Source organism: Rhipicephalus sanguineus, chromosome 1, assembly GCF_013339695.2.
Source record: "Rhipicephalus sanguineus isolate Rsan-2018 chromosome 1, BIME_Rsan_1.4, whole genome shotgun sequence".
Taxonomy (NCBI): domain Eukaryota; kingdom Metazoa; phylum Arthropoda; class Arachnida; order Ixodida; family Ixodidae; genus Rhipicephalus; species Rhipicephalus sanguineus.
The window spans coordinates 260343088-260361126 of NC_051176.1; the positions used below are offsets into that span (position 1 = coordinate 260343088).

At 48.4% G+C, this 18039-nt stretch overlaps 1 protein-coding gene across 1 annotated transcript; it reads left to right on the forward strand.

Moving 5' to 3' along the window:
- The first annotated feature begins 3235 nt into the window (after positions 1-3235).
- LOC119378833 (forkhead box protein L1) lies at positions 3236-17784 on the forward strand. Its single transcript, XM_037647855.2, has 2 exons — positions 3236-3360; positions 16557-17784. Exon 2 carries the CDS (start codon positions 16567-16569, stop codon positions 17692-17694), a length of 1128 nt encoding a protein of 375 aa, XP_037503783.1. The 5' UTR covers positions 3236-3360; positions 16557-16566; the 3' UTR covers positions 17695-17784.
- The last annotated feature ends 255 nt before the right edge of the window (positions 17785-18039 follow it).

The following is an 18039-nucleotide window of genomic DNA, read 5'->3' on the forward strand; positions in this document are numbered from 1 at the left end:
GAAAAGGAGAAAAAAAAAGTGCGACCGCGTTCTGTTGTCTCCATCGGAATGAGGGGTCTGGTTAGAACATGTGCAAAGGGCGCAGCCCTCTTTCCAGAGCGTGTCCCGTAAAATTCCGTCGGGTGATCGTTGTTTGTCGATACCCAGTATCGGAGTACAAGAAGTACGACAACAGGGCCTCTGTTTACAAATACGCCCTACGCGCGGGCTTCCTCGAAGATTGCCGAATTTGTGGTTTTCTGCCCCTGCTTTCGAGTGTGGGCCTTGCATGCGCTGTGGACTGTCGCTGGCGTCGCTGTAACAAAAACAGGATGACAGGCGCGTCGGTGATGCACTCGAGCAGAGCGTACAACACTCGAAACGAAGTAGTTCCAAACACAGCAATCTCGAGTGCGCCAGGTCCATGTATCTCTCGGCCGCTTTCTTTTCGTATCCCGAGTATCCTGTCCCCGGCAAATATTTTGCATATCTCTAAGAGACACTCGCTGTCTCCATGTGTCTCGCGCAGAACGCGGACGCAAGCTGCCGTTGCTTACTGCGAACATCAGCCAATGGTCTCGGCTCGCACGGCTTTATCGAAGCTGCGACGGGTCCCTCAAGGTAAACCACGGTTTAAAAATAAGTTCTTCCTGTACATCGTAACGTTTTGTACCCTCTATCGCGCCCTGAATGACTTGAAGTATCACATAAGTGTTGTGCGAACAGTGAATTGGGCATGCGCACCTCAAGAGGATAAGAAGAAAACTTCAGGAAAAACGTGAATCGCTTGTAAGTAAAAGTAAAAGTCAGCGAGCGTTGGCTCTCAACGTTTTTATTGCCTGTCAGCTTTAACGAAAATTAGTTTCAAATATGGGACAGGTAAACGCACATCGTACGTATCTGTAGAAAAAAAAAAAAAACGAGAAGAAAGTGATCTCTGCGAGCGCGGTTTGCGTTTGTGATTGCACCACGCATTGCGATGACAGTCCGGGAACGTGATTCTGTAGTGATATCTTTGCTGACGTTATTTCTTTTCGCGCCTCGCCAGTGATCAGAGCGGCGATCAGCCGACGAGATCAATGAGACCTCATTGTCATGAGCTGTGAACTGTTGGCGACAATCACTGGCGTACAATCGAAGGTGGAAAGCAGCGCTACAAAAATCGCGGCCCTGATATCATCAAGCCGCCCGAAACCTACGTAGCTGTATCGCTCTTACCTTGATATAAATTAAAGTAACTTATTCGTCGGTCTCTTCTAGTTCAATAATGACAACGTCGTTTTAATCGGCACCGCTTTTTCACCGTAACGTCGGTGCGAAATACTTGCAAAGTGATATTACTGTGATCTGTGGCGCACGAGCAACATATTTTATAAAATGTTTCTCCATCACACGATCTCCATAGAAAACTGTCATACATGCTTTAAACTTCTTTCGGCACTGTCGTGGTGTGACCTAGTAGCAAAGGAAAAGAGATGGGATCAAACACGTACCAGGCTTTCATTTAAATATTTCATGATGTTTAGCGCAAACGGAACACGGACGACCGTGTTCCGTTTGCGCATCATGAGCATTTTCCAACTCGCCCAATTCGCTACCCTCCTACAATTTAAATATTTACCCACTCAACTGTACTGGAAAATTACGAAAGCAACACACTGCAAAGAGGCAGGCTTCCGACATCTTTGCGTCCTTTCTAATGCTTCTTAGTTAAGTTTGGTGAGTTTTTACATCTTTTCTCTAGTCATTTATTTATTGTTTCATTAGCACTTTTCCATGAGCCCCTTTCAGCTAACCAATGTTGAGGTGGACATTAAAGATAGCGATGATAGATACTGCTTCCGCCGCACCATAATAGTCATCGTCGCCGTTATAATGGGCTTGGTAAAACAGGGAAGGCGCAAGAACGTGAAGCTGGTGGCGGTGCCGTGCAGTGGCGTGGCCAGGGGGTGGCATACCGGGCACATGCCCGTCCCGAAATTTCTTTATGCCGTGGGATACATAGCATAAACTGACACTCGACCACACTTGCCTGCCCGGCCCCCGGCCCCACTTCAGATCAAGCCCCCCCCCCCCCTTCTCGAAAAAAATTTCTGCCTACGTCACTGAGGCCATATGGAAGTTCCTACACTATAGACGTGACGTTATTGATTATGACATAATCTGGTTAAGTTTATATACTTGTTTGCGTGACACTTGAGGAATATATTATATTCTAAAACAACCAAGAAAGGCAATCTATCAAAGTTTGTGTCCGAGGAAATGTATACGTCGAAATCTGTTCCGTAAGACATGATTTAACGACGCTGTTGTTTCCGGCCGCAATTCAACTGGTATGATTTTGGCCGTCATTATGTCTACCAATAAAAGCAAAAATAACTTTTGGCAAGGTATACACTAGCTCGAAAAGGCGAACACTGAAATAAACACGCGCACACAGGACAAGTGCAGGCCCTGCGTGTGCGTGCTTCCTTCAGTGTTTTTGTGCACGCTAATCTTTTCGCACCAACTTGCCCAAATCTTAAAATAACAGAGCTAAATTAGTTGGTAAGTATTCATGTTAAAGAGACAGGGCGTGCAAACACGGGCACAAGAGAGAAGTCAAACAACATAAACGCGTTTGTGGTGTCGACTTTTCTCTTGTGTCCGCGTTTGCGCAAATCAGTTACACTAAAAAAAAGAAGAAAAAAAAAACTTTTTTTCGCGAAGTGAATGTGAATGAAGTTTCTAAGGTGTATACCATTACCGCTGTGACATGATTTTGTCACTCGTTAATTTCCCCTTAGGATTTTAAGGTTACGGGTAAGTGAAACTCATGTGGTCAGCTCATGAAGCGTGTCGCATCTCGTACTCGCGCCCCCCGGGCTACGGCACCGCCTACGCGCAAAGTTCGCGGCAGCCCCACGCGCCGAGCTCGCGGCGCGGCTCCCGCGCGCGGGGTCCGGGCCGCGGCGACATCTCTCGGCGCTGTCGACAAACGCCGCCCACGGTGCGTGCTGATTCACGCCGCCGACCGGGCGACCGGAACGAGGAGGCTCATAAAATGTATCTAAACATAAATATTCGTCGAGAGGGATGTGTTCGGAAGGGGGAGACCTTTATTTTTCCTAGGCGCCCGGCATAAAGGAAGCAGAAGCGAAAACATTTATATTTCTCTATCGCGCGGGAAGAGAGGAGGCGGGGAGAGGGGGGCGACTGTTTGTGTATGTAGTCCCTCTGTCGACGTACAGATATATAAACTGCGCTGTTAAGAAGAGGCCGGGTGGTTTTTAATCAGAAACGGTTCCGCCACGCCGCTGATCGGACTGCTCGTTCGCGCCTCTCGCTGAGCGCACTCGGCCGCCGAGCTCGTCTCTCTTCGTCGTCTGCTCGCATTCTACGGTGAGTGCTGGCCGACGTCACCAGCCGAGCGTCAACTTTGCTTGCGTCTACTTCAAAGATTCCCTTCGTGTGCAAGCACGCTTTGCAGACGTAAGCATGTTAACCGTCCCATCATTGATGTTGAGTCGCACGAGGAATTATTTTCCCGGTTCAAGCGGAGACGTGCGACCTATTATAGGACCTCGAATTGAGATATCACGAGGCAATATTTCTGTGTGACATGAAAATGAGATACTGCTTGCTAACAGCTCGGGTTTCATTCTCCTGTCACGCTATTTCGTACCAGTGCCGCCCTCGATATTATAACGCCGGTTGCTTGAAGTGTCAAATATACGTTTATTTAGGCGTTTCGCTTCAAGTGTTACAGGTGGCCAATCGCTACCGAAGTACTCTTCCGGTATACATTTTGCAAAGTGTCTCAATGCCGTATTAGTTATTGAGAAAAAAAAAGGTGTTGGTGCATTGCACGTGCCTTTAGTGACGAAAAATACGAAACAAAGGTTAGCGATGTGGAAATGAGAGGAGAAATCTCGGCCACCCTTTTTTTCTTACTTGAAACTCATATTATGGCCTATTATTTTTTGTCTATTATATTTATGTCTCTGCTAGCGGCTCCTATATCATACAAGAGAACCCCTCTGAACCATTCCGTAAGTAGCCATCATGATCAATTTCATCACTGGGTCTCCCCGAATTTTTTAAAGTTGCATGAAATACAACGCCGCTTTGATATGACTTCACTGTGTGTTCAACCGTTTGTTAATTTACGTCGTGTAATCACATAAACACTCATTTTATAGATTCATTAACCTTTACGCGACCTCCGTGACAACTTACAGTGTATGTTAAAGAAAAGTCGACATACGGATGCAGATGTACCTTTCTTATTGTATTTTAACAGTAGCGCTTTCCGTTCAAACTATATATATATATATATATATATATATATATATATATATATATATATATATATATATATATATATATATATATATATATATATATATATATATATCTTAAAATTTACATGTTCATTTGAAGATTGCATAATGATAAAATAGTAAATGAAAAGAAAATAAACGATAACATTTCAAAGAAATGATGCAATGACTGTGCGATTGCGCAAGCAGACCAGACAGCTGTATTAACTTGACCAGAACAATTTCCCATAGATATGCAAGACTTTTTTCCCATAGAAATGCAACACATTTTAAAAAAAATTACTTTACGAATATTTGTTCAAGTAGAGATTAAAGTTGCATGTGTTTAGTAGCTTGAATAATATTACAAACCGCATCAAGGGCATCCCTGTGGCAATATCCCAAAACGGAAGCACCGAAGCTAAGTACAATTTCTCCAGTTAAGTTTAAACCTATCTCTGAAAGCGGAATAACGAGAAGTCTTTTTTTCTAAGTAAAAAATATCTGCGACACGACAAAAAATAATGTTCAATAGTTTCTATTTCTTCGTAGAATTCACACAAGGTTGCTATCACCAGACAAGCCCTGTGTAAATATAAGTTTAAGGGGGTTGTTGCATCGAAATATGGTGAACATAACTTCATCATCATCATCATCATCAACATCATCATCATCATCATCATCATCATCAGCCTGTCTACGCCCACTGCAGGGCAAATGCCTCTCCCATGTTCCGCCAATCAACCCGGTCCTGTGCTTTCTGCTGCCACGTTATACCTACAAACTTCTTAATCTCATCTACCCACCTAATTTTCTGTCTCCCCCTCACACTTATGATTGTCTAAATTGAATCCGCTGAGACATCCATGGTCTACCCAGCGATGCTTGCGCTATTGTATAGGCCGTTTCACTTAATGGTAATCCACAGTGACTTGGAGCCCACAATAACTTTAGGAGTTTTAGCCGTGGCGGTGCTAACGTGCGATACGTCTTTAGGGCTCGTGAGTTATCAGAAGCTGCCAGAGCCGTACATACCGAAAGGGAATCTATCCCCGATAGGGGGGTGGAGGTTGTAAAGTTCAAGAACCACCCTTCCTTCCCCACGAAATTTTCAAACATGCAGTGTGTATATAGACGCCAACATACCAACACACACACGAACTTACACAAAGGGAAGTGAAACCCTCTCCCCCAACAGAATTTCTGGCTACGCCCCTGGAATCTGTTATAACTGCACTGATTTCATTCGAAGGCAGTTTTTTGCAGCTTCAGAATGATAGCCAAGAGCTCAGCTTCGAAAACAGGAGTGAAATCTGGCAGCCTGAAGGAGAATGACCACCCAAGAAAATGCGAGACAATTCCTACGACTGCATTTTCATCATTCACGGAAGCGTCTATGGTTGTTAGGTTATTTGTTTGTACTTGCGCCAGATAATCTTGTAACCGGTTGTTTAAGAATCTGAGAGATTGAAATTTGGATTTTGGTGGGAAAATCTCATCGAGATCTCAACGGTCGGCTTCTTCTCCCTTTCTATCTCGGTACGGCAAACACGTTCACCGGTCAATGTACGTGCCATGTTGCAGGAATATCATCATCATCCTCCGCTCATGCGCTCGTGGCGCGCGGTGCCTGGAATGCCTGGAACGCCATTGTTTTCTCGGACGATGGATCGTTCTACAGGTCGTCTGTGTCGTTCCCACGACCAGACGGATGAAGCGACTCCTGCGACCAAGAGCATGCCGCCGTTCAGGTCCACCTGCCGCTACAACGGCGGTGCTTTACCATCTCAGAGTGATTACAGACAGTCTCTGGTACCTTGTCTGGGCGATCACAAGTTTCTAAAAGAGCACAGGCGGTTCTACGACGGCGCTCGAAAGAAGCACGAAGCCATCCTGGCGTCTCCGACAAATGCAGCGGCGAACCGACATGGCACTTGCTTAGAAGAGCGTGACAGCACCTCATGGCTGGGTCCTCAATGGTTCTTGAGCTCGGCGACCGAACCCGCTGTTCGAAAAACCATCTCGGGCAGGAAGATGGCCGTCGTGAGGCGTCGTCGCGTCGCCACGACGGATACACGACGAGTCTGCAATGGTTCTGTCGTTAATTCAGAACCACCGAAAGCTTACGCGCTGGATCTTTCCGAGACGCCGACGAATACCCCTGGACTGCAGGAGGCCGTCCACGGTGACGCGATGAGAATTGAAGGGAACCTTAAGAGGCGAAGCTCCCGTCACTTCCACCGATGACGCCGTTGTTAAAGATGAATCACCCAAGACCAAGACGCAGCCTCTGGACGTTCGGGAGTCCGGGACCGCTGGGCCGACGGAAGCTTGGGAGGTGAGCGGTGAATCACAAGCACTCGTCGCTGTGGACCCGAAAATGAAGGGATCCGGTATGCAAAATTCCACAGGTCGCGGGCAACGATACCGTGCCGGCGCGAAAGATGCATGGGTGGTTGACGCTCTTCAAGACCATTTGTTCGGCGCTCGCCACCGTGACGTCGAGAGTTGCGGCTGTAGAGCGCCACCGGAGATGTTTCGAGCCCGAAACCTACACGGTCTGGCCCCGACGCAGTTAAACTGCGTCAAAGACCAGCAACAAGAAGGCACCGGCTAACAAAGGTCGCCCTCGACAGACTCACACAGCGGTGCGCCCTAAAGATCGAATTTGTGTCTACAGCACTCAAGTGTGGCCCATCTTGGTCAGCCCTCCAAGTGCCCGGTACGAACGATGCGGCTAGAACTGGAGGTGTGAGAAGATTCCTTGCGAGAGCGTTTAATTTTTTCGCATATTTTCTCCTGCCTCGCGCTTTTCGCTTTTTCGCCAGTGCCTTCCATTAAAAGCTCAGCAAAGTGGGGCTAGGAGAGCCTGGCGCGCTGGCATAGATTGTGAATCTTTGGTTTGGTGGGTTTCTCTCTCTTTTTTTTATGTGAACTAAGGGTACCTGTGTTCAGTGTTCAAAGTGCGTGTTATACCTTTGGTTCATCATTGGGGCTGATGTATACCGTTGAACGTCTACTCGGGGAGGCAAGACGTCCATCAGTTTTCGTTTTGCTCGTTCATATGCGCGATATTATATACTATACATACAGATATATATTTTGTGGTGTTTGTTTTGTTGTCTTGTTTCCTTTTACCTTTATATTCTTTTATATTTTACCTGACCACGTCACGCACGGCCTCGCTACTCTTAGCCGCCCGCGCCGAACATCACCGCGGGTTTGAGCACTCCGACCTCCACGTAGGGTGCCACGTCCACGCTTGTCTCGCGCCGTGCACCGATCGCGCTGCTGCGCGCTGGAGCTCGGCCATTCATCGGGAAGGGACGGCGAGCCCGCGTGCGCTGTGTTGGAGACCCTAGGTGACTCTCCCTAAATGGGTGGATTAAGAGCGGAGCTGTTTAAGCTTGCAGCAATTCCGGCGTGGGACGCAAAAACTCGGGCGGGCATACGCTACTGAAAGTGGGTATGTGCCAACCGGCTCCTAGCATAGCATAGCCATATATAGTATAGTATAGCAAGGGGTGAGAAAGGGAAGTGAGGGTGAGAGATTTGACTGTAAGGAGGAAAGAAAGGAGCAGGGTAGAGGGTAAGGAATGGCATAGACTTGTGTAGTATACTTTAGAATGTGCCAAGCACCTCGTAGCATAGCTTAGCCGTGCATAATATAATATAGCAAGGGGGTGCGAAAGAGAAGGGAGGGTTAGGAGGAGTGATGTGAGTGTGAGGAGGAAGGAAAAGAGGAGGGGAGGAGGTAAAGCTTGGCATAGCCTTATATAATATAGTTTAGCAAGGTCATGAGAAAAGAAGGTATGGGTGAGGACTGATCTAAGGGTGAGGAGGAGAGAAAGGAAGTGGAAAAGGAGGTGAGAGGGTATACCATAGCACTACCATGAACAGTATAGTATACCAAGGGGTGGGAAAGAGAAGTGAGGGTTAGAAGGAGTGATGTGACGGTTAGGAGGAGGAAAGGAGGAGAGGGCAATATATAGATAGATAAAGAAAGAGAGAAATATGAAATAAACAAGATAGAAGAATAACATGTAGAAAGAGATAAAGAAAGAAAGAAGCAGTTAAAGAAAAAAGAAAGAAGAAGAAGATGTTGAAAGAAGTCTCATCTGCTTTCGCCAGTTGGTGGCGCCTGCTTGCCAGCTCCGCTGTTTACTCAGATTTCATAGGCGTGGAACTGGCTTTAATATTTTTTTAGCGAGATTTTAGTAGAAGTTAAAAATTGTTTTACAACCAATCGTAAGTAACATAATTGTACAGTACGCCAGTTAGATAATAGAAGTTACAAAATATAACAATCGGTGGCCGCGAATGGCTCACCTATTAAACAAAGGACCAGGTTTGGAAAGCCGACCTACCCTTCGGCCAGCGCTCCCGCGATTGCGCACCCCGGAGCAGAGAGAAAAAACAGACATAGACAGAGGTCAGAGAAATAGTCGGTGAACAATCGCGAGGCGCTACTTCGGGACTTCCGAGACTGCGGAAGGGCGCGAGCACCCGCAGAGGCCGGGACCGACGAGACGACGTAACCACCGGCCGGCGACGAAGAACAAAGGATCGCCGCCGGCCGGAGAGGCCAAGACCCTTACGCACTGGTCTCCCCAAACCCCGTCTCGCCCCAGTGCTTGTTAGACGAGCGCGAGCAATGCCCGAGTCCCGCAAAATTAGGCTAAAGGGACACGATGTTAAGCTCTTGGGGACGGTGTGGCCGCCGGTTGACAGTGTCTTTTGGCCGGCCGCCCCCACGTCCGGCCAGGAGGAGAGGGACGCGAAAATTCTCCTTTGGAAAATCACGTCACGCATGTGGTGCGGAATTCTCTCAATATATAGTGAGAAGACACCCCGAAGAGAACCATCGCACACAAGGGCGGAACCGCCATCGTCTTGCACCACACTTCTGAAAATTTTCGCATACGCGAACACAGTCGATGCCCACCATCTACACTTCCCTTCTCCCCAGAGCCGCTCACTTCTTTCGACATCACTGTCAATTTTTTTTCTCTATAGAGTGCAGCCTTAGCAGTGTGTTCAGTACCACGGAAAATGATAGCCACAATCATTGGGAGACGTACTTGTACGAACCTACAAAAAATCACCATTGATAAGCAAACGAAGCTTCTAAGAAAAGAAGTTTCACTGTCGTCAGCGATTCTGGGTGTTACACGGTTATTTTATTATTCGATCTCCGTAGGAGTTGTGCGGGCATACTTGAGCCGATTGTCCTTGGGGTTCCGTAAACAAAGGGCAAGAACGAAGAAGCTTACAGAATTCAACAACCTGGTTTTGCACGCTGTTCATGTTTGCACGCAATGGACACGCTGTTCTGTAAACGGCAACCTTAATTAGGTGAGAATGACAATAATGAAGTACGCAAAAAGGGTTTAAGTAACGGTGTAACTGCTTTTGACAACGCTTAGGTGAGGCGCGTTTACACTAGAGCGACACGACACCGACGCAGACACGAGGCAGACGCAGACGGTCGTCCGACGAGTCGTCCGCTGACGATGTCGCCGGACCGTCTGGTCACAGTAGGGCGACGACGACGCCGACGCCTCCAAAGACAGCATGTCGTAGTAGTGTAACATGATGGCAGACCAAAAACACCAGCAGAACGTAACGGCCGACGTGTCGTCGGGAGGTCTTCGGGAGATCGGTGGCCGAGCGAAAATTTTCCCATGTCGTTGCTTCGAACGTCGAAGGGGTAGATCTTGGGGGAGATCCCCCTCGACATACTCGGGCATTTGACAATGGGCATCTCGCGCACCCCTCCGACGTCTTTTCTTTGCTTCCCATTGTCGGTCCGCACCCCCGTCCCCCGACGCCGGAAGGGGTGGCGGGGGCCGCGCCGCTACCCCGAGAGGGACAATGGTAGAGGAGGGAGGACGGCCGAAATGAGCTGCAGGTGTTCCCCCGTTTTCAACTTTTGCGGGCCAGTTTAGTCGGTGTCGGTGTGCGCGCCTTCTGTGTGACAAGAGAATCGGCCGACGAAAGGCTGGGAGCACGATAAGACGCGGACGGCGTCTTTCACAGACGATCGGCCGATTGTTGGCGTCGTTTCAGTGTAAATAGGATGACGGCACGACAAAAGACACTCCCGGCGACAGTCGGCAGACCGAAATCGGTGTCGTGTCGTTCTAGTGTAAACGCGCCTTTAAACGGGCATTTGGATCCATCCCACCGCTGCAACCAGTTGTTACGAGCGGGGACGTTGTCAGATGTGGACCCAGGGGGTAGCGTGAAGCTGAGTGGTGGGAGTCGTACCGCAGGCCCAGGGACGTCCAGAACAGCAGGAAGCCGAGGCAGAGAGACCGGCGTTGAGGAAAACTTAACAGACGTTTATTTACAACATATCAGAGGACAGGATCGTCAGAACGACATCTAGTCCGATCGATCCGTGCCGAGCAGACGCTCTGCTGCTCCTTAAATACGCTTCAATACAAAGACAGGGAAACTCCTTAATTGGAAATGTCCAATCACAAACGTGCATGCCTTTGAAGCTTCATAACTAGCAAACGTCCAATCACAAGCATGCATGCCTTTGGAGGGTCCGTCTCTTCGACACATAGGTCACCGCCCCCAGGATGGCACGCCAGGGACCACTGCGCTCTCACTCTCCACGTCCGACCAGTTCGGAAGAAAAGGGGGGGGGGGGGACAATGCCACCTCGGGGAACTGATAATCCTTTTACGAACAAAGGCACCAGCTTTAACCAAAAGCACACTCGATGCAAATACGCGTCCCACGGAGGGGACCCGCGTGTAGCAGCCAGCTTCCCGCCGAAGCGCTCAGTTCAGGGAAAAGACAGCAGGTGTAGGTAAATCCGTCCTCCGAAATGAGGGTGGGGGTGTCCAAGAAGCAGGAAAACTCGTTTGGAGACAGCTGGCCCAGGACCTTCGTATCTGCTTTGTAACAGGTGTCAACCCTAGACTATTTTAAAATAGTTGACTGTCGCTGAAAGGAGCCCCGCCACGGTGGTCTAGTGGTTATGGCGCTCGACTGCTGCCCCGAAGGTCGCGGGATCGCATCCCGGCCGCGGCGGCTGCATTTTCGATGGAGGCGAAAATGTTTGAGGCCCGTATACTTAGATTTAGGTGCACGTTAAAGAACCTCAGGGGGTCGAAATTTCCGGAGCCCTCCACTACGGCGTCCCTCATAATCATATCGTGGTTTTGGGACGTTAAACCCCTGATATTATTGTAACTGAAAGGAAAATGAAGTAGACAACGAGTGTGCACTACATTCCTAGAACGTGATGTTAGACACTAAAAGCAAAACGTTATTATGATTACACCTTGAGCAGGTTTTCTTGTAGCTCAGATAAAAGCCAGGACAAATGTAGGTAAATACACGTGGACACACACGTCCGTGTCTACATTTTTCCTGTATTTTATCTGCGCTACAAGAAAACCTGCTCAAGATGTGTTACCAGGAAGCCCGCATCGCATCCCTCGTGAACTTGTTAAATTAGATATTAAAGTGGTACACTTTTAGTAGCTTGAATAAAATACAAACCGCATCAAATGCATCACTCTGGCAATATCCCAAAACGGAAGCACCGCAGTTTAATATAATTTTTGCAGTTAAGTTTAAACCTATCTTGGAAAGCTGAATAACGAGAAGTTTTTTGCTAAGTCATGAATATCTGCGACATGACAAAATATAATGTTCATTAGTTTCTATTTCTTCGCAGAACTGACAGAGAGGCAATATCGCCCGACCAGCCCTGTGTAAATATAGGTTTAGGGAGGGGACGCGGCATCGAAATATGGTGATCATAACTTTTGATTGTATAGATTGGGTCCGCGGAGATTTACATGGAAATTTCAGGTGCTGATAGTCTGCCTTTTGCTATTGTTTCCATCATATCTATGCATATTGCTAATTTTCTATCTGATCTATGTTCTATATCTGATTTCTGTTTTATTCCACTATTGGAAGTACCGTAATTATTGGTCCACCCAGCTATGCTCGCGCTATTGAATCGGCCAGGTCACTTAATTGTAATCGATAGTGACCTGGAATCCACAATAACTTTAGGTGTTTCAGCTGGGGCGGTACTAATGTCCGGAACGTCTTTAGGGCTCGTGAGTTATCTGAAGATGTAAGAGCTGTACATGCCGAAAGAGAATCTGTAACCGGCGTAGCCAGGGGGAGCGGGGCTCACCCCCAACACGAAACTTTCAATTTTGCATGCGTATATGTAGATGCCCACATACAAACACGCATGAACATACATAACGGGGGGTTGAATCTCTACCCCCACCCCCCACCCCCCGAAAAAAATTTCTGGCTATGCCCCTGGAATCTGTTATTATACCGCACTCATTCCACTCGAACGGAGTTTACAGGAGTGAAACCTGGCAGCCTTAAAGAGAATGACCATCGAAGCAAATGCGAGGCAGTTCATACGCCTGCCTTTTCGTCATTAAAGGAAGCGTCTGTGACTATTATGTTATTTGTTTGTGCATGCGCTCAGCAATCTTGTGACCGGTTATTTAAGAATCTCGGAGATTTAAATTTAGATTTTGGAGGGAAAGTCTCATCGAGATCTCCACTTGGTCTTCTTCTCCCTTTCTACTTCGGGATGGCAAGCACGTTCACCGGTCAGTGTACGCGCTATGTCATAGGAATATTATCATCATCCTCTGCGCATGTGCTCGTGGCGCGTGGTGCCTGGAACGCCATTGCTTGTTCGGATGATGGATCGTTCTACAGGTCGACAGTGTCGCTCCCACGACCAGATATATGAAGCGACTCCAGCGACCAAGAGCATGTCGCCGTTGCGGCCCGCGTGCCGCTACAACAGCGGTGCTCTACCGTCTCTGGGCGTTTTTGAAAAGTCCCTGGAAGAGCACCTGCGGTTCTACGACGGCGTTCGAAAGAGGCACGAAGTCGTCCTGGAGTCGACGACAGATGCATCGGCGAACCGACATCGCCGTTGCTTAGAAAAGCGCGACTACACCTCATGGCTGGGCCCTCGATGGGTCTCGAGCACGGCGTTCGAACCCGCTGTTCGAAAAACCATCTCGGGCAGGAAGATGGCCGTCGTGAAGCGTCGTCGCGTTGCCACGTCGAATACACGACGAGTCTGCGACGGTTCTGCCGTTAACTCAAAACCACCGGAAGCCTACGCGCTACATCCGACGACGACGAAGACCGCTGTACTCCAGAAGGTCGTCCCCGGTGACACGACGAGAATTGGACGGAACCTCAAGAGGCGAAGCGCCTTCACGTCCACCGATGACACCAGTGTTAAACATGAGTTACCCAAGACCAAGACGCCGCGTATGGAATTTCAAGAGTCTGGGACCGCTGGACCGACGGACGCTTCCGAGGTGAGCGCCGCATCACAAACACCCGTCGCTGTGGATTCGAAAAGGAAGGACACCGGTATGAGGAAACCCACCGGTCATGGACAACGACACCGTGCCAGTGTAAAAGATGCGTGGTGGGTTGGTGTTATTCAAGACGAGTTCGGTGCTCACCAACGTGACGTCGAGAGTGGCGGTTGTAGATCGCCACCGGTGATGTTTCGCACCCGAAACCTACACGGACTGGCCCCGACGTCGTTCAACTGCGTCAAGGACCCGCAATAAAAAGGCGCCGGCTCACAAGGTCGCCCTCGGTATATAGGCTTACACGTCATCAGCGGTGCGCCCGAAAGATAGTATGCGTGTCTCCAGCACTGAACTGTGCTCCACCTTGCTCAGCCCTCCAAGTGCCCGGTACGAACGACATGGCTAGAACGGGAGGTGTGAGAAGATTCCTTGCGAGAGCGTTTAATTTTTCGTCTCTTTCCTGCTGCCTTGGAGTTATCCCTTTCTCACCAGTGCCTTCCATTAAGCAAGCTCAGCAAAGGGGTCCGATGCGAGTCCGGTGCGCTGGCAGGGTCTGTGCATATGTCGTTTGGAGGGCGAGGGACACTCAGTTTGGAAACGGGGTCTAACGCCTTAACATCTTTATTTTTTTGTTTAAGTCTGAACGCAGTGCCTGTGTTCAGTGTTCAAAGTACGTTTTCTACCTTTGCTTCATCATTGGGGCTGATTTGAACCGGTGAACTTCCACTCGGTACGGCTAGAACGTTCACCGGTCTTCGTTTTGCTCGTCCATATGCGTGACATTATATATATATATATATTGTGGTGTTTGTTTTGTTGTCTTCTTTCCTTTAGCCTTTATGTTGTGTTTTATTTTAAATGACCCCGGCATGCACGGCCTCGCTATTCTTTGCCGTACGTGCCAAACACCACCGCGGGTCCGAGAACTACGAGCTCCATGTAGGGGGCCGCTTCCACGCTTGTCTCAGGCCGTGGACCTATCGCACCGCTGCGCACTATAGAGCTCGGCCCATCACATTGAAGGGACGGCGAGCCCGCGCGCAGTGAGGGAGACCCCAGGCGACACACTCCGAATGGGTTGTTTATAGCACAAGTTAACAATTGTCTGGCAACCAATCGTAAGTAATAATTGTACAGTATGCAAATTAGTTAATACAAGTAACAAAATATAATTGGTGGATAGCGCACCTATGAAACAAAAGACCAGTTTTGGAGGGCCGCACTTCTCCTCGGCCAGCGCGATCGCGCACGCCAGAGCAGAGGGAAAAGGAGACATATACGCGCAAATAAAATCCAGGATAAATGTAAACACGTATGGACACACGCATATGTGTATACATTTTTCCTCACTTTTACTTGCGCTACAAGGAAACCTGCTCAAGATGTGTTACCAGGAAGCTCGCATGGCAGCTCTCGTGAGCTTAATTTATATTTACATATTGCACAAATGCGATTTTCTACAGCAACTATTGAAACGAAAACAAGACTTCTTGAATGCGATATGGTAATCCTAATTTATTGCTGCTTATTGTACTTCGCCTCGTAGAAAACGTAATATTATACGTGGAGAAAACAGAATGGCACTGTTTCGCAGCACCTGTTCACAGATTCGTAGGCTGACGTCTGTCTAAATATCGATTATTTATGTAAATACGTTGTGTCGCAGTTGTTGAATGTTAGCTGCGCTCATTCAAAAAAAGAATCACTGCATACGACATTCTTTCTCTTCAGTTTTCGTCTTTTCATCACTTCATCTTTACGCAACGTATGGTCAATAGGCTCAGTTCTGTACATCTTATAATCTTTCGAAGCGTCGCCACAAGATCTAAGAAATTAGTGCTTAACGCCCTGATCAACATTTGTGACACTCGAGTGACATATTATACAAGGTGGCACGTTTTTACTTTGAATTTTAAGTAGAACTATCAAAGACAGCCATTGGCGTGTAGCCAAGTGCTCCTTTTAGGCGGACGCGCCTTGTGAGACGAGTTTCACTGGTCTACTCAAACCTTGTTTTACTGACTTACTGGCAAACTTTTGGTAATTAAGTTTTGTGTTCTCTAATAAGACTTGGTCACACGTTTAAATTACATAGTTGGAGGCGATAAGCTTAAACTTAATTTGTAACTGTCTCCTGCGTACTATCAAACAAACTCTTGTTTGTGCCCGAGAGAATCCGCCATGACGCTCCGACTCGGTATACGAGAAACTTGCGGGTCCGCCGTACGTACTCTCGCCGTGTTTTCTTTTTTTTAACTGGACGCTTGATATCCTATCTTTTTTTTGGCACGTCAGAATACGACGCCGAGCGCTCGTCATATTGCGCTTATAACTCAAGACTCCACGAATACGTGCATCGCTCTGGTTTGAAAAATAAAGCAGATGGAGTGCACCTTTCACAAGTGCCTCATACTTCAGCAGTCTCACATAAAACAGCCTGGAATGACCTTGCAGGATGAATGGTTTCCAGTTTCGTAATATGAATGTACGCTCTTAACTCTTTTTCGAAGTATAAACCATTAAAGAATGCACTTCTTACACATGTAGATGTCGTTGCATTTAACCTGTGCCTTCATGCCCGTGAAATAGGTATGTAAAGCTGGAACTCGGGTAAGTTCAACGGAGAAGTAAAAAAAACAGTTCCCGAGATATAAAAACACGAGAATAACAAGTAATCACTAGCTTGGTACGTGAATTTTGCTTGTGACTTCACCAGAAGCAGGATTAAGTTATCTGGAAGGGAGACACCAGATGCTGCCTTGACCCTTCCTTTTCACTTTTCATGAAGCATTGGTGCCCTTTAGCGCCCTTCTACACATTTATTCTGTGGTCAGAAATGGGGTCCAGGGCTTCAGATCCTTTATACCCACTCCCTTCACTTCATCTAGCGCTGGGCTTCATTGTGAAAAACTTTCCGTTTCCTTTGCAGGCATACATACATGAAGTCGTCAGTTGATACCCAGGCGCTGGACCATGCAGGCGCCTGCAGTTCTGAATTTTTCTATCCACCCGGGTGCCTGGTTCCAGCATCCGAAAGTTTCCGGCAATGTCTCTCGTCGCCAGAACAACGAGCGGGTTCTCTTCCTTATCCGCTCGGCTCCTACTACCGGCCAGACGTCGGTGCCCTGTCGCAAATCACGAGTCTGGCGGTCGCCGAAGGGGCGATGAAGCCTCCGTACTCGTACATCGCTCTCATCACGATGGCCATACGTAGCACTCCAGAGCAGAAGATAACGCTCAACGGCATCTACAAGTTCATCATGGACAGGTTCCCCTTCTATCACCACAACAAGCAAGGCTGGCAGAACTCCATTAGGCACAACCTCTCCCTCAATGACTGCTTCGTAAAACTGCCGCGCGAGAAGGGCAAACCGGGAAAGGGTCATTACTGGACGTTGGGCGCCAACTGCGAGTCCATGTTCGAGAACGGCAACTTCAGGCGCAGGAAACGCAGGAAGAAACAGCCCGCGATGGATATGGATTGCCCGGCCGCAGTCACCTTCACTAAGCATGACCGACTCTTCGCCGCCGCAGCAGCGGCAGCCGCCGTGGCGGGAAGACCATACCACGAGCTCGACCTGTCGACACCCGTCAGGCTGCCGCTACCGTCTAGCGCAATGCGATCTCCCGAGATGCTCGCGCAGCCCAACGTCGGCCCACCGGCGACGCCCGCAGATACGGCGAAAGCTGACGGACGGTTCAACAGCTCCTTCACTATTGAGAGCATCATGAGGCGGCCCTCGAGGGCAACGTCGAATCGAACGGAAACGGACGCGCCGCCCCTACACGTACCGCGGCTGGGCGCTACCGCCGGCTGCGGGGGCAGCACGCTCTTCGGCCGTTTTCCCTCGTTCTCGTTGCCGCTGTATTTAGAAAAAAGCTGGTTGGCGTCGGAGCGCATCGGTCTAATGCAAGAACAGCAGCCTGGCGTTGCCTTGGTGTCTCCGCTGAGTAGGTACGAAGCACTCCTGAATTGCAAGCGCTCACTCGTCACTCAGGCGCCCTTCGATACCTTCCCGCCGCTACTGAAGGTCGAACTTGATGAAAAAAGGACTCCCGCGCCGTGATGTGCACGGTGATTGTGCATCTATAATGCTCGTGTTCAACTATCACACGATTTATTTATGATATCCCTGAAGATATGTGTTCAACCAGAATAAAGGTCACTGACGTGTAGTCGGAACCTGAACATTAAGTATCAGTCTCTCTGCCGAGAGGTACCGCATGATTTAGAAGTGGTTTTGCGTTCAAATTGCATTCAAATGCGTAAGAAAAAAAAAACACATACAAAGAGCCCACCACAATGAAAAGAATGTGATTCTATCTATTTGAAACAGCAATACATTTATTTCTTTTGTCTTTGTCCCGGCCACAATATGCGGACACTCTACTACACCCCTAATCACTGAAGG